This window comes from Euphorbia lathyris, chromosome 2 (genome assembly GCF_963576675.1).
Source record: "Euphorbia lathyris chromosome 2, ddEupLath1.1, whole genome shotgun sequence".
NCBI classification, from domain to species: Eukaryota; Viridiplantae; Streptophyta; class Magnoliopsida; order Malpighiales; family Euphorbiaceae; genus Euphorbia; species Euphorbia lathyris.
Window position 1 is genome coordinate 120,496,548 of NC_088911.1, and position 16,789 is coordinate 120,513,336.

A 16,789-nucleotide genomic window follows, 5' to 3' on the forward strand; every position below is an offset into this window, starting at 1 on the left:
TTAGTTTTAGGAGTTTTTTCAACTAGCTTATTGCTCCATCTCTTTTTTAAGATATTTTACCTCTAATTACTACCCTTTAACCCCAAATACTGGTTTTACCATGTCCTTATTTGTCATTTTATACAAAATGCTATCAGCTATCAGCTAAATTTTACCAAACAAGTTTAAATAATCAGCTAGTCAAATCAGTTAGTCAAATCGGCTAATAAAAAAGATAATGACTCTGTTTGGTAAAAAGCTTTTTGGATGAAAATTAGAGGTTTGAGACAATTTAGATGTTTGAGAAATTATATTTTTTTCCTCAAAACCCTCTCTTTGTCAAGCACGGTCTTACTATGTTATTAATATGGTGCAAAAAATAGGTCAAAATACATAAAAATGCTTTAATTTATCAACATATAAGTTTGGAAAGTCTAAGATTACAGTCAAATAAGGATCAAATCATCTTGTGAGGTTAAAATTGATCTTCCTTCCAAATATTGAAGGTATAATTTTATCATTTTTGCAATTAGAGGAATCAATTTGAAATTTATCCCTTCCACATTTATAATCATTTGTTTTATCGGATCGAAATGGCAAATTTTGTAATTTAATGAGAAAAGAAGGGCAATAATAAAATCCAATATCCTTATTATTTTGAAATAATCTCCATATTATTATTATTACCATCTCTCTCGAGCGATACCTCCTTTTCACTCCGCACGCACTCGCAAAGGAGGAGATTTCATTTCAGGAAACTTTTTATTTATTTATTTATTTATTTTCATTTTTATGTAATTTAATTTCTTAACAGAATATTTGTTTATCTTTTTTATCAAATTGTGCACAAAAAAAACCATCAATCCTATTCACAGAAACAGCATATATGTTACAATTCCCATTCTCAACTTTGATTTCCTTTTTTGTGTTAGGGTTCCAGTGGATTTATCTTTCTCCTCAAAATTTGAAGCCATTCTTTCTTTTTTTATGATCAAGATTGCTCCTTTTCAATTCCTCAATCAGAATCCTTTCTTAGATTTTGATTCCCATGTAAAATCAAGTTTACCCATCTTTTATTTAAAGGGTATCTTTATCTTTCTGCTATTAATTGTTCCTCAATCTCTTTCCATCTCTTTTCCTATCTCAAATCATCAAAACCGAGAAGAAACCATGAAGGTTCATCCAATGCCCAAGAAGAGGAACAACATAACAATCCAATACTACTTCAACGATCCCGCCGCCGGAAACATCAACAATCGGAGGGACCCAGGGTCCCACAAGAAGCTAAGGAGGCTTCCCCATATCTTCAGCCGGGTATTGGAGCTCCCTTTCCGGTCTGATGCCGATGTTTCCGTGGAGGAGAATCCGGATTGCTTCCGATTCGTGGCGGAAACTGATAACATTGGGGAAGTCAGAGCGCACACAATTGAAATCCATCCTGGGGTTGTTAAAATCGTGATTAGGCCAAATGGGTATCTGGAATTATCTTCATTGGATGATTTGGAATTAGATATGTGGAGGTTCAGGCTACCGGAATCGACAAGGCCGGAGCTCGCGAGCGCGATTCTAACAGATGGAGAACTGATCGTGACAGTGCCCAAAGGCGGCGAGGTGGAGGAAGGGAATAATAATAGTAATGGGGATTTTAGAGGAGGTATGGGAAACAATAACAACAATAATGCTAGGCTTGTGCTTGTACAGTGAGAATCATAATTACTGCTCTCTAGCTTTCATGTTTTGATCTTTGCTACAAGTCAATGTTGTTGTGGAAGATTAGTTTTTTCTTCAAATTAATGATGGTTGGAAACTTGGAATTCTGCTTTTGTTATTAAATGAAACCAGTTTTTCATTAATTTTGCATATTCAGTATAGGATTGAAGGTGGAATCTCTTAATTTTGTATGCTTCATGTGAGGTTGAGGAGTTTGTGGGGATATAGAACTGGTTGCTATGGATTGAAATTTTAATGTTGTTTAGTATTTATTTCTGTAACTCGTGTCAAAACGGGTTGTCATGTCCTAATCGTGTTATGTGATTTCGGTTGGGTTGTCTTGGTAAATTGTGTTGTTGTGTCAAAAATTAACAGCTCTATGATCTCCTCACGGTCTCCGGTTATGTAATGAGAGCATGGTGGTTGAAATTCTGTGTCTCTTTAATCAATACAAGTAAAAGATAAGATAGTATCTTTTGAAATGGTTGCAATGTGTTTCATACTTTTTGATTGCATTTCTGAAGCATTCTGAAAGTGGTACTGTTTATTCTTCTTGATTAAGAATATATGTTTTTCATGCTCTACTTGCATATGGACCTACCATTAATTCCCACATTTATATTCTAGTTTCACCTTTAGATATGTATGTGTGCTGCAATGCAAGGATTTCAAGTTTTTGCAAAGGCATGAAAATGATTATAGCATCTTTTGATGCCTTCTTGATCTTTATTTTTAATGAGTTACACAACTTTTATGGTTATTTATCACTTCCCTTTTGATGTTCCTGATTCACCAGGTGATTTACATTCTTTGTTTAGGCTCGATTCCTGTGAATGGTTGGTTGTGAATTAATTATGAGTATGATTTCTGTGTTTCGTGTCTGTTTCCGTTTCAATTTCTAAATTGCGAGGTTTAAGGATCATTGTGGAACTTATGCTTTGGAAACTTATTGTTGGACTTTTCTACTTTATCTTTTCTTTGTGTATCTAGGTAGCGTACGGTTTTCTTAATAGATGCCATGCCTAGTATTCTACTGATGTTTCACTATATTTCAATCATGCATTGAGTCTCCTTTTTCATAGAATCTTTAGGCTTAATATATAAGAGTACTCTGTACCTGGTCGGTCAAATAATCCAATCGCCTTCTGAACTTTAGAGATGTATAATTAATCCATTGAACTTGTTTAAAGTGGCATGAAACACGCGTCACTAGAAGCAAGTTTAGGTTATTTTAAGCAGGTTTAGATGATCAATAAGTCAGTTTAAACGAGTTTAAAGGTTTAAATAAGTGTATTGAGTTAACGAGACATCTCTAAAGTTCGTTGAGGATTCAATTGAATTATTTAGTAGCCAAGTACAAGAATTTTGAAAGAGAAATGAGAAATGAAAGAGTGTGTTGTCGTTGTGTGGTCACACATGAAGATTCGGGAGCTAGTAGAGAAAAAGGGGTTTACTTTTTGGAAGCTCAGATGGCTACTAGTCCTCTTTCTGTCAATGCTTTCTTGGTCTCTACCTCAATGCGTATAAATCATCTTTTCCCATTGATTTATTGATTGTAATCTGTCTCTGTGATTTGCATAATTTCATCAGAATACAACATCCTTGCCTTATTATCTCTTTAATGTTATATGAACACCACTACCCAAGGAGTATGAAACTATGAAATCTCCAATCTTTTTTTCTTTTTCTTTTTTTGAAGCAGCTCCAATCAATTTTTAATTGTTTGGAATTTAAAAAATAAACTCAGACTATATGGTTGAATTAAAAAAAAAAAAATCGCTAGGCGGCTGCAGAGGGAGCTTGCTTAGGCGCCCCCTAGGATCTCTCTTTTAGAGGGACTTTAATCCGAAAATATGGTTGATTGGATGAAATAGAACTAACCAATAAAAAAACGAGATGCTTACCATCTCATTGAGAAATGAGTGGTTGAAAAAATGAAAAGTTGTACTATCGTCATCTTTTAATTATAAGGTCTGTACCGATATCATAGTAGAATTTTCCTCCAATTTATTTATTTTATAAAACATAAAATTTATTTTAATTACTGAGATCCCAATTGTTAAAAATTGACCATATAAATAATTATTATCTCGTATCTAAATTTAATAGTAATTATGTATAAAAAAATTTAACAATATAGTCTTATTAAAGAAAATCGAAAGTGGATAGTAATAGCACACATTGTATCTTTTAACAACAATAACGCAAAGGACCTTCAAATTTATTTCATTACTCCTCTTATTATAATAATCGGGATAAATTATAAATTTAGTCCTATCGTTATTCGGGGAGAACGAATTTAGCTTTCACATACAAAACAATACAATCTTAAGCCAAACATTTATCAGACAATGCAATTTCAAGCTTCATTAGCAGAAAACGAGTTTTTTCATTAACATAAAATGTGCGATTTCAAACCTTTTTGTGTGGTCAGAATGAAAGAGGTTGAAGGATGGTCAGAACACAAAATTACACATGAAAAACTCATTTTATCTTACTTAATTTGAAATTGCACCTTCTGGTAAACGTTAGCTTAAGACTACAATATTTTGTACAAATTTATTCTTCCTCAATAATCATGGTTAAATTTGTACCTCATTTCATAATAATATATAGTTGCTAGTTATCATATTTTCTGCTAACGAAATACTAGTCTCATCACTGCCCACTCCAATACTAAAACAGGGTAGAGGAAAAGATACCTAACAATCATATATTGTGCAATCAGCACCAGGAAAAATGAAGATGGAAAATAAGTAGCAGAACCACCCTTATAAAAGGTGGTTTCCCATGGTCGCCTATCTTCGCCTTTGAGTATATTTAAGACCTTAACCACCCTTATAAAGGGTGAGGGTGGTTTCGCGATGGTCCTCAATCTTTGCCTTTGAGTATATTTAAGAGAGCTTTATGGGTTCTATCATTTGGTCCAAAATTATTCCATTAAACGTTATTTAGATTTAAAATTGCTCCAAGTTAAAAATAAAAAAAATAAAAATAAAAAAAAAATAAAAAACTAATGAAAATTTACTATTTCTTTCGCAAGGGATATATTTGTACTTAGCAAAAATGTTAGAGACAAATTTACATCTAGTATGCCCAAGGCACCGCAACATGAATGGCAAAAATATTATTAGAAATTAGGAGTGAGTGCCATTTAGTTCCTTTTAGTGGTGTTGATAGCCATCTTAAAGAAAATAAGCTAAATCTATCTACCTGCAATGCAATAGCAAACAGTAACCCTTACGAAGTGTACCTTGGCATACACTTTTACTATACCAGAATATCTGATTCTCAATACTGAAAGAAAACAAGGAAAATAACTATAATTGTATTGTTTCTAGTTACTAAAAATTGCAAAAAGATTTGGTTGCAACCTAAGATCACTGCCATGTACACTTAACTTATGAACAAAAACATGAACGTAGCAGGAAATTTAACAAATTTCAGAAGAACAAAAAAATTGAATCTACTTGTCAACTTCAAATTCAAATGTAAATCGTTTCTTTCTTTGGTAAATTTACTGAGAGAAACAATATCTCATACGTCAATGACATCAAAAAGATATTTGAACGAATGGAGTTGAGATATAAATTTGAATCTACTCATCGACTTCCAGACCAAAAAGTTCATTCAAGATACTTTTGGAGGTCCTTCCAAATCCCTTGGCTACTTCCTCCATATTCTTGAGCTTTGCCACTTCCTTCTTTATCTGATCTTCCCTTTTAGCAATAGCAGCCAGTAACGCGCCTCTTTTGGCATCTGATTTTTTGCGTGCCAATTTAAATCTATCTCTTTCAAGTTGCTCATAAAGATTTTGTATGCAATTCTTTTGAGCGTGAAGTTGTTCCTCTGCAATACTGTATTCAGATGCCTGAGATTTCCTTAGTTCGTAGAGTGTCTGATCAATCTCGTCCTCAAGTTTTACAGTTTCAGCACGATATTCAGAAGACAGAGAGAAAGTGTCAAGCATGTTTGTTTTAATGTCTGAATGATCTTGTTTATCAGCATCCACAAAGGCATCAGGAGTTTGTTCTGTGTGCAAGGAATGCAGAAATGTCAAATACGATGACGTTCTAGATGTGTGCCTCATACCCAAAAACAATGCAGAATTCGCAAAAACAGTTTTAACAGCTAAGAAACCCCGTTACAGTGAAACAATTAAATATCTTACAGGAAACAAATAAATAAAGACAGGGAAGAGAATTGTGGAAAGGAAGAGAATAACATCACATTGCAGTGTTCACCAAAAGTGCTCAGTGATCAAGCTAAAGTACAACTGCATAGCATACCCTAAAAATACATCAGTATTTGACAATGGCATTCCTAAACATACTTCTACACAATTGAAGTCCAAAATATTCTTCTGAGGTCGCTACCGAGAAAGGAATAAACCAGGCAAGTGCACTTTCAACAGGATGCTTTGCTAATTGCTATTCTGTATTTTAAGTTCTGAAAACATTTACCAACTATATTTGGAAGCACGGTTAATTTTTGACACTCAAAAGATCCTTCAAAATAGGGGTAAATTAACACCCATTTCCCCTCAACTATGGCTTTACTTTCTTTATGGTCCCTCAACTTCAAAACCGAAGATAAAGAGACTTTGAACTTAGTACTTTACTAACATAAAAGTCCCTTTATAAAGTAAGCGACCTTAAAATGGAAAAGTTCAAGAAATAAAGTTGTTTAGAGCCACATTTCCCATAGAACCACCATTTTCAATTTTCCAAATCACCATTTTGAAGTTTTCTCTCTCCTAACCAAACAACACCTAAATGACCTCAAAACCAAATAGTTCAAAAATTAAAGTTGCTTAGAATATCATTGGCATCAGCTCCAGAGGGTTACATGCTATTGGAGTGGCCAGAGGTTAAGAGACTTTTATGATAGTAAAGGGCAAAGTTCAGGGACTTCTATGTCCAGCTTTGAAGGTCAGGGGGCACAAAGAAAGTGAAACTAAAATTGAAGGGCCATGGGTGTAATTGACCCTTCAAAATAGATTGACAGTTTATGGTTCCAGTAATATACATATGAAGCAAAATCACCAATTGCAATATACATATACCAAGCCAATAACTGCCTTCTCTTGAAAGACCTGCAACCCTCGTAAGAATATACACCTTGAACAAAATTCAACTGTTCTAGCTATCTTCCCATTGTTCACGATTCCTTTATTCATATATACATTTTAATGATCAGCCTAATTTCTAAAACCTTCTTCTAACATCTCGCGCTTGCATTGTTGCATGAGTTTAATAACAGTATAGCGCCTGAACTTTAGTAGAAAAAGCAAGCATGAGTAACTAACAAAAGACTAGTTGAAGATCAGTGCTTCCATCAATATTCTCTCCATCCCAAAAAGATAGTCCACATGTCTACTTAAGTCCATCCAGAACTATAGTCCTCATTTTCCTCTTTTGAATTGTAGTTAATTCTTTAGTTTCTCAATATGACCCCTATCTAATGTGCATTGTTATTGACAAAATATAGCAGAGACTTTATTAAATTCTACTTGAAACTGTGAATTGACAAATGATTATCAATTTTAAGTAGGGATTGACTACGAAAATTATGTGCAAAAATTTGTTCTTGAACTATCTTATCTTTTTGTTTCTAATTCACGTAACTAGACTATCTTCTTGGGATAAAAGGAGTACTGTTCACTAATTTTGTCTATTGTTCAACTATAGTCACTAAACTTCAATTTGTGTCGTACAAACAACTGCACAATGAATTTTGTCCCGCAGAAATCACTATCATGAATTTGCAGCCAAATACATGCTATAAAACTGATTGCAACATTACTTTGACATGGATTTTCATTTTGAGTTGCTCCATATAAGCTCCATTAATGCCATGTCAGCAACAAAAATACCATAATACCGGTCTATAAAGAACAACAAATTGACGTTTGGAGTGCTTTTGTTGCTGGCGTGTAGTGGAGTTGACATGGAGTCTTTTAGACTTTGATGTGGTTTAAGTTCATGGTTAGATCATGCCACGTTAGTTTTCCAGTATAATTGATTGAAAATTCATAATAGTGACTCTAGGGGGGGAAGTCAAAGTTATTTTTTTATAATATAAATTGAAGTTGAATGTCGGTAGCGAAATGATAGATAAAACCAAATGACCATAATTGTATTTAACCCAATTTTTTCAGCAGAATTAATACTTGGAAGAAAACATAAACATGTGATCCAAGCTCTATCTAAGATAGTTGCAATACGGCAAACCAAACAAACATTGGACCGACAATACAAAAAAAAATGACAAATACACATCTTAAATCAAGAATTTACTAAGCATTCAATGTTTCAGCAATTGGAGTTGTATAATCAAACATCATTCGCCTCTTCTCTAGTTAAAACAGTGTTCCAACAGTGAGAAAACTGTTGTTCTCAAAACTATCTGAAGACACTAAAATTTAATTTACCTGTTGAAATAGCTCGGATATCCTCTTCAGCGTTCCATAGATCCTCAAGCTTAGCTCCACATTTAAGCTGATACCAGTACAAAACCATCAACTTGCTAGTTTTAGCAATCCTAAAAAGGAACAAAGTTAATTACAAACAAGGAACCCACCAAACCTAGAGCGCAATAGCTTTACCTTCACAATGGCTGCTTCAAATTGCCTCAGCAGTTCTATTGCAACGGTTTTCTGGGATCCACGTAAAATGCAAATGCCAACATTTAATACTTTTTCTATTTTTTCACAAGAATGAATGGATTTACAAGTTTGAAAAATCCTCCGAACATGAGGAATCAGATCAATTCTGGCATCACAACGGCGGCAATAGTATTCCACATCTAGACCAATGCTTCCTCCGACAGTTCCAGCCATGTATGTTCGAAGAGCACAATCAACGTGAGCAACATGGCCACATATACAACCCTCACAGACCAAAGCCTCGCATTTGATGTAACTGAAGCCTCCATGCTTTGACTTTATGGTCTTGCAACATAAAATACAACAACAATCACGGCAGAAACGAGGTTCACTGCAACAAATATCACAAGCCATTGCACCAACAGATGGATTTTTTGTTTGCAACACAAGGCTGTTGCATTTCTTGTTTCCAGCCTTGCAAGCCACACCATCAGACTGGGGAGGCTCAGAATTCTCAGCTGTTTCTTCAAAACGTGAAAGAACATTTCTCTCTAGATTACCTGGTAATTGCCAACATTATTGGTGGTGATAAAACTATTTCAAGCTTTTAGGTTATTTATGTTCCAGAAGACAACTAGTTGAATGTGAGTGATTTCAAAGAATGTGAATTTCAATCAATAAAAATTAAGGACTATAAACCAATCCCAATTTTGTAGCTTACAAGCTGAAGTATAACAATCTCATGAACGGGAAGCGCTAGTCCAAATAAAGAAGCATGCTTATTTTAATTAATCATATTAGTGTTAATGCAGGACACAAGCATGGATATCAAACCTATGTAAACTTATAGTTTCAAACTTCAGAATCAATACCTAACAGTTTGATGAAATGAAACAGAAAAATAAATATAGCATGATCAGAGAGAGCATAAATGATATTCTAGAACACACAACTTTGATCACCATCATATTGCAGTAAGCTTTCCTATGTTGGTAAAGCACTTTAAATCGTATGTGCTATCGCATTTTATTTTACAAAGAATTCCTGTCTGAATATTTAATCCATAACTTCACCAGCAATTTAACAATAATCTATTGGCAGTTGGATTTCAAAAAGCTGGCATCATGGCAGTGAATCATTTCAAGGCAGTGGATGTCGAAATTGACTTCATCAAGAGGAACTGTAAATTATGCATGTGACGACATAGGTAACCTATTAGTCAAGAGATTCCGAAAATGATATTGTTCAAAAATATTTTCATATAACTGATTGAGCATATACAATAATATTTTATATATATATGCAGAACTGACCACTTGCTGATGACATCTTTGAAGGTATTTTCCAGCTGAATGAGGCAAAAAATGCTTTAACATCTGCATCTGGGTATATTGAATGGATAAATCGCTCAACTGAAGGCTTACTTGCCAAGCCACGTTTTTTAGAATTACGGCTACTTTCTAAATCCAAACGAGCAAGATGGAGTGGTGGATATAAGTACCTATCCACAAAATGACCATTGGAGGCAATTCTCTTCCCCACCCTCCAAGTCCAAACATCACCAGGTTTTGGCCAATCTACAGGAGCATATGGCAAACCTTCACCATACTCTTCAGGAGCCACTGGCCTTAGATCAAATCCATTTTCCTTTATACCAGGTGCACTCCCATTAGTTATCTCATCAACTTCCATGAATTCCATTCTGAATACCTTGGTTCTAAAGAATCATATCCAACACAAAATATTTGTTAGGAACTAAGCTGGAAAATGCTTACATATGATAAATAAAAACAGCTTAGAAGTATTTAATTTATTTTGGGAAAATAAATCAAAGTGCGCAAGAGTTGAACCATATGCCAAACATCTTCTAAGAACTTGAAAATAAAAGAGCTTGACCTCACAATTGATGGCATAGTACAAATTGTAATGCGCCACTGTATAGCAATATAAGCAAGAATACATCATCCCCCATGATGCAAAAAGAAAAAAAGATTTTTTTTCAGTTGAATCTACCAGGGAAATAGATATCCAATTTTTGTTGATTCAAAAGAATACCAAATACTGGAAAATAAAACCGGAATCAATTCATTACCAAAAACGGAAGCTAATTCTTTATCAGCAACTGAATTTCGTTTTTCAGGAAAAAAAATCCAAAAGTTGTTTGTTAAAATTGAAAAATTATGTGCATATTGTAAAGGTTGAATGATAAATGATATATTCATTTGGTAAACTACAAATTTAAGAGAATAATTAAAAGGCATACAAATTAATTTCGCAAAATTATGCAAGTGATAATATCACAGTATGTTACAGATATACAAGTCAATTTCTATATAACTTCCAATTATATTTATATAGTGCTCTACTTCAAATTCTAAATTAATTATTCAGCATTACCATAATAAGGGATCTTTAACTTAAACTGAAACTGAAACTTCTAATGGTCTTATTCAAAGAAACTTAAAACTAATAAGCACTTTATTCGTAACATGGTGTTGAACAAGATTATCACACAGCCTGTAACTTCTATCAAAAATTTGTGCTATGCCTGTTCAAGAACGAATCTCATTCTAAATTAATGAATCAAAAAATGAAGAGATTCATTATTTTCTAGGGCTCGTATATGAATGATAAAGAGAATATTCTGATAACTTGTCGATTCTATATTCATTGATTCAAACAAATATAAGAAACTGGGAAATAAAAGCGACAAATTACTATATAACTGTTAAAACCAAAAGGTAAAATCAATACATAAGCAAATTGTTGATATACTATTCATATTATTCAAAATGCCTCACAAATAATGATCCTAAATGAGCAGGAAACCTGAAAACTATTCTTAATTACTAAAAAGGCATCCAAAAAAGTGTTCATTCATACAAAATTCAAAGTGGTCACTGAAACTCTAATTAATCTCAATAAAAAATTCAAGAAACATCAACCAAAAATAAACTTGAATGCAGATGGATTCAAATATTCTACCTGAAAAGAATAGCTCTGCTCTTCAAATTAAGGCAACAGATAAAGAATTGGAGAGGGAGATAAATGAAGAATTGAATTCAGAGCTTCACAAGTCCTCAAGAAAAGAGATAAATTCTGTAACCGATTTCAAACTAAGCGCCAATGGAAAACCCTAATGCGAAAAAAAGTAACGGCACTGTCACTGATAGCCAGGCCGGAAGCCGGTTTGTAAAATTCGAATTCCGAACTCGCTGTTTTTTAGGATCCATTACATATTTTCAATTAGTTTTTTTTTTAATAAAAATAAATTTCACTAAACCGAATCATATTGGCTCCTATATATCCAAAAGAAATTAGGACTTCAATATAAAATTTTAGTTTTTTTTTTTTTTTTTTTTGATGAAATATAAAATTTTAGTTATTTTCTACTATGTTTTTTTCTTTTTGGTCAATCTTAAATGTAATTAATGTTTTCCTAATTGTAATATTTATTTGACCTTAAATTCTGTCTTTCCAATTCTGTTACTCTCATCTTTTTTTCTTATTTGTTGGTCAACTTTTTTCTCTTTTAAAGAGAGGCTGTCGAGTGAAATAAGATGAAGTGAAAGAATTTAGGTTTAAAACGACTAATGGACTAGGTTAGCTTCATTGACCAAAATAATTTTAATGGTCCAAATAATTTTAAAAGCCCATATAACTTGTGCATTAGTAAAATATACTCATATTCATTAGATCTCATTCCACTAAATAGAAATGGGTTTTAAATTAATTATATATAAATATTATTTATTTATTATATTATCCGGTCTGATCAATCCGAGCCATCCAATTTAATCAAGTGACCTGTGACCCAGTTATAAATCCGATTTGATGTCCGATCTGATTCTGATAACATTACATTTTACTAGATTTGGAAAGAGAAGTGAGAAGTTGCATAGAATTGAGAAGAAGATACCAACATAATAACATAATATTGATGTGTAAAAAATATAAAAATTTGAGGGTTAAGGTGCAAAAGTACGCCTAACGTTTTGGGTCATGAGCAATTTTATCCCTAACATCTAAAATGGTGCAATTTTATCCCTAATGTTTGTAGCTAAGAGCAATTTTACCCCTAACGTTGATAATTTGTATCAATTTCAGATACTATTATAAAACACAAATATTTTTGTTCCTCATTTTGCACCAAATGCATATCAATTCGTTCTAAAAAAATCATATTTTTTTGTAATTTAATAATTGATAACTTGTGAAAAAATCCTTAATCGGGGCACTTCCCTGTGAGGCGCCGTTGGGATCGGCCGGGGACACTCCGATGCCAAAGTCAGTAATATTTCTGAGAATAAACTGTAAGCACAAAAGTAGAGAATTAGTAAGTGTACCTTTGATCCTAGGAAGCTGGGGTATTTATATAGGTTTCTGTAACCTTCAGCATTAATGGGGAAGCAGGTGAAGAGTCATGTCATTACTCATCTTTAATTGCTATCAATTCTCCATTAATCCCAGCATTTAGCATCGAAACCCTCAGAGTTGAGGTATTCGGACAGTCAAGTCTTTATTCCCCTTTAATGGCTATTAATTGCCATTTAATTGTATTTATTCACATTCATGGATGGTAATAAAGGCGTCTTTTCGTATTCTTTGATCTGTCAAGGCGTATGTACGCTCTCCTTGAGAGCTATGGCGGGTCTCCACTACTCGCTCTCATCGGGCGTATCTCGTTATGGCGTATCTCGCCATGGTCCACGTGATGTGGCATAATGCTAGAAACTCCTTCCTTTTCTTCATTATTTATATATTCACCCTTGCATTAAGCCTGCAATAATTGTCATTAATTCCATATTAATCATGCATAAATATCTCTTTTAGAAGGAATAATGGTTTGTCATTATTTATATTAATTTTCCCTTATTCCTTATTCAAGAATAATTTGGGTTGTTATCAGAAGCCCCCCCTAAAGGTATAAAAAGCTCTTCAGGGTTGTCTAAAGGGTGTTTTATTTTTCTATCTTAGAGGAAAGTGGACCCGCCCTAGATGGGATCATATATGGATATGATGCGCTTTTAGGGGTTTTTTCTTCTTCGTTGATAGGTGGTCAGTTGTATCCATTGTTAGCCTCTAGGGGCTTCTTGAGAGTTATATTTCCTTTAGAAAGGAATAACCCGCCCTTTATGAGACCATTTGTTCCTACCGCATAGGATTATGATTCGCCTTAGGGACTTTTGTGCATTTTGTGGGGGGTTTTGACACTCTAGGCACTTGCCTTTTTAGCATTTACTCATTTTCCAAAGTGTTTTTACTTTGCATTTGTGAAGACGAGACTTCATTGCTTTTGATGAAGACGAGGCTTCATTGCTTTTGATGAAGACGAGGCTTCATTGCTTGGATGAAGACGAGGCTTCATTGTTTTGATGAAGACGAGGCTTCATTATTTGGATGGAGACGAGGCTTCATTGTTTTGATGAAGACGAGGCTTCATTGTTTTGATGAAAACGAGGCTTCATTGTTTTGATGAAGACGAGGCTTCATTACTTGGATGAAGACGAGGCTTCATTATTTGGATGAAGATGAGGCTTCATTGTTTTGATGAAGACGAGGCTTCATTGTTTGGATGAAGACAAGGCTTCATTGTTTTGATGAAGACGAGGCTTCATTGTTTGGATGAAGACGAGGCTTCATTATTTGGATGAAGATGAGGCTTCATTGTTTGGATGAAGACGAGGCTTCATTGTTTGGATGAACCCTTTTCTTTCCAGAACTATTTTTACTTATGCATTATATCTTTTAGCAAGTAATTTTCTAGATTCTGGTTTAGGATTTGTTTGGTTTGTTCAAGGTAGGTGGCCAGCCATACCTCGGAGTATGAGCCTTTTTTAAGGCTAGAAGCTTTTATTCCTGGTGAGGAAGTTAAGCTGTCCCAGGTGATTGATTGTTTCCTATCTTTGAGGTAAATCGATCTGCCAGCGGGTCTTAATACTCTCCTTTTGAGAAGAATACTTGAGGGTGTAAAGATCTCATGTCTGAGAAATTTTTAACCCGTCCCTAACGGCGATCAATCGTTTCCTATCTTTGAGGTAGATCGATCCGCCGCTGAGATTATTGTTCTCCTATCTTTGAGGAGAAAGTTTAGGGTGTAATTTTCTCATGTTTGAGATAATTTAACCCGCTTTTGATGGTGACCAATATTTTTCCTGTCTTTGAGGAGAGAGTTGAGCTCATTTGAAAGCTCTTGAGGGTTTGTGTTTCTTATCTTTGTGGAAAGGGGATCCGCCCGTGATGGGGATCAATTGTCCTATCTTTGAGGTAATTGATCCGCCTGTGGAACTTTTCATTCGCCAGCCACTGGGCGTATATCACCTCTTTGATTACATCCGCCTTCTTCATCTTTGCTATTTCTTCTTCTATAGAATTTGGAAAGATATAGAACAAAACTAGGCAAATGAATATAAGAAGTGTGGCAAGAAAGAATAAATTATAAAATATAGGATACTATAACAGTTTAATGCACATATAAAAATACGTAAAAATACTGATTTTTAGGCCCATGGTTCCGTCTTTTTTGAGCAACTGGAACCGCATCCTCAATGATGTTTAACTTATGAGTAATCACATCTGGGCTTACTCCTGTGAGGATCTCATTCTCCCATGCAAACACGCTTTCAGACTTAATGAGAACTTTTATAGCATCCTCCTTGATCTCAGGTTTTAATCCTTTGGCGATCCGCACCCGCTTTCCATCAGCAATAAGGAACATTTCCGTGTCGCCCAAAGCTATAGTGACAAGTTCATCTTCATCATCTTTGAATTGTGGGCGGATCGATAGCGACGCCGAGTAGGTCTCTTGAACCACCTTTTGGTTCCCGCTAATCATTATTCCTCCTTTGCTGGTGGGAATGTACATTGCCAGACGGCGGATGGAAATTAGGGCTGCGACCTCTGAGATGAACTGCCGCCCAAGAATGATGTTATAAGCTAATTGTCCATTCATAATAGAGAACTCCAGATCACCAATCCACGCTTGATCATCATCCGCCAGCTTGCATTCCAAAGTTACCTGGCCCTTGGTCTGGATAGTGTGACCTGTCACTCCCATGATGTCAATAATGGTTGTTTCTATTTGGATCGGATCAACCTTTAGTTTGGCGAATGCACCTCTGGTGATGACATTGCAAGAACTGCATGTATCCACCATTACTCGCTTCATTTCCCAATCTTCCGCCACCATAGTAATAATTGTTGGTCCCTTATTTAGTTGCAAGTATAGTTCCAAAGGGGGGGTTATGAACTATTTAAACTTTTTCGCAATTTAGGCAGACTTCTTTTACTAAAGAAAAGGTTTGAACAGCGGCGCTGAGTAAACAGCAAGATACTGGCTTAGTCAACAGGTGACTAGGTCAGTTTCTTATCTTGAGTCAGGAGATAGCACTTAGAGTCTATTCCTGAGCTCTTACGTTTTAATGCGCACAACTCAACTTGACCTCTTGACTTGGTCAGTTTTGATTATTTAAGCAAGCAATATAAATAAGGAGTCAAAGGTTTAGAAATACTTCACTCAGCAGATTTATCCAGGTTCGGCTTCTTCTAAGCCTACGTCCTGTCCCCGGAACACGTCCGAGATTTCAAATCCTCTACTGAGCTCTTTAAAGGTAGAGCCTCAAACCTTTTACAATATCAGCAATTGAGTATGACAAGAGTACCTTCCTCTATACTTCTACTCAATCCTAATCTCTCCGCTGAGTACTTAAAACCGAGTACTCAGCCTCTCCTTTCTATCTCTAGAAATGATAAGTGTTTTTGTCCTAATACAAAGATGTGCTAAGACACTTTAGACGATTTACAATCACTCTAGACTTTTACACAGATATGAAAATGTAGTGTAAGAATTTTGCTTTGCTTCTTGCTTGCAGAACTTGTAGAGATTTGGTCAGCGTAATGGTTTGATCAAGTTCTGTATATTGTGAAGCTTGTGATGGCACTATTTATAGAGACGTCTGGTCATTCGGTCATTTCGAATTTCGAAATAACCGTTGGAGGGAAACGGCTATGTGTCGTTGTCATCCTGACTTGCACAGAGCTCTCGGCCAATCATAATTGTGTATCTTCTGTCCTCGGTCAGCACAGCAGATGGTCTCTCCTTTTATGGTAAAGTCAACTGGACAGGATACTGTGTCGTCTGAACTTTGCCAAAAGAGGAAACACTTTGTCTGGAAGTTTTCCTTTGCCAGCTGTTGTCTTGTACGCTTTGTCGAGACTACTCAGCAGCTTCATCTTGAAGTTGTTCTCGAAGGTCTTCTAGATCCTTCCGATTGCTGAGTTGCGTTTTGAACAAAACGGCAACGTCTTGATATACGCGGGTCGAGTGTACTGAGTTGTTTGACTTGGGCCTTGGCTTCCGTATTGGGCTTGGGCCTTCCAATCCTTATGACTTATAACAATTATACTCAACATTGAACAAACACATTAGTAGAATAAATCAAAGCATTTAAACTTAGTGTGTTTAGAATATGTATTTTAACAATTTTGTCAAAT

The 16,789-nt window shown here is 35.0% G+C and overlaps 2 protein-coding genes across 2 annotated transcripts; one reads left to right on the forward strand and one right to left on the reverse strand.

The window, feature by feature from the left end:
- Positions 1–679: 679 nt before the first annotated feature.
- LOC136219721 (uncharacterized) lies at positions 680–1,832 on the forward strand. The gene has a single exon (XM_066007216.1). The coding sequence runs from the start codon at positions 967–969 to the stop codon at positions 1,681–1,683; it is 717 nt and encodes a 238-aa protein (XP_065863288.1). The 5' UTR covers positions 680–966; the 3' UTR covers positions 1,684–1,832.
- A 3,176-nt stretch (positions 1,833–5,008) lies between these two features.
- Positions 5,009–11,611, reverse strand: LOC136219722 (protein OBERON 1). The gene is made up of 5 exons (XM_066007217.1): positions 11,282–11,611; positions 9,610–10,013; positions 8,297–8,856; positions 8,123–8,189; positions 5,009–5,721 (listed from the first exon to the last, which is right to left on the reverse strand). Exons 2-5 carry the CDS (start codon positions 9,995–9,997, stop codon positions 5,288–5,290), a joined length of 1,449 nt encoding a protein of 482 aa, XP_065863289.1. The 5' UTR covers positions 9,998–10,013; positions 11,282–11,611; the 3' UTR covers positions 5,009–5,287.
- Positions 11,612–16,789: the final 5,178 nt, after the last annotated feature.

Coding starts and splice junctions, on each gene's coding strand:
- LOC136219721 (XM_066007216.1), top strand. CDS start 967: ATGATCAAGATTGCTCCTTTTCAATTCCTCAATCAGAATCCTTTCTTA.
- LOC136219722 (XM_066007217.1), bottom strand. CDS start 9,997: ATGGAATTCATGGAAGTTGATGAGATAACTAATGGGAGTGCACCTGGT. Junction 8,857..9,609: donor AAAGATGTCATCAGCAAGTG/GTCAGTTCTGCA, acceptor GGCAATTACCAG/GTAATCTAGAGAGAAATGTT. Junction 5,722..8,122: donor TATCCGAGCTATTTCAACAG/GTAAATTAAATT, acceptor CCTTGCACACAG/AACAAACTCCTGATGCCTTT.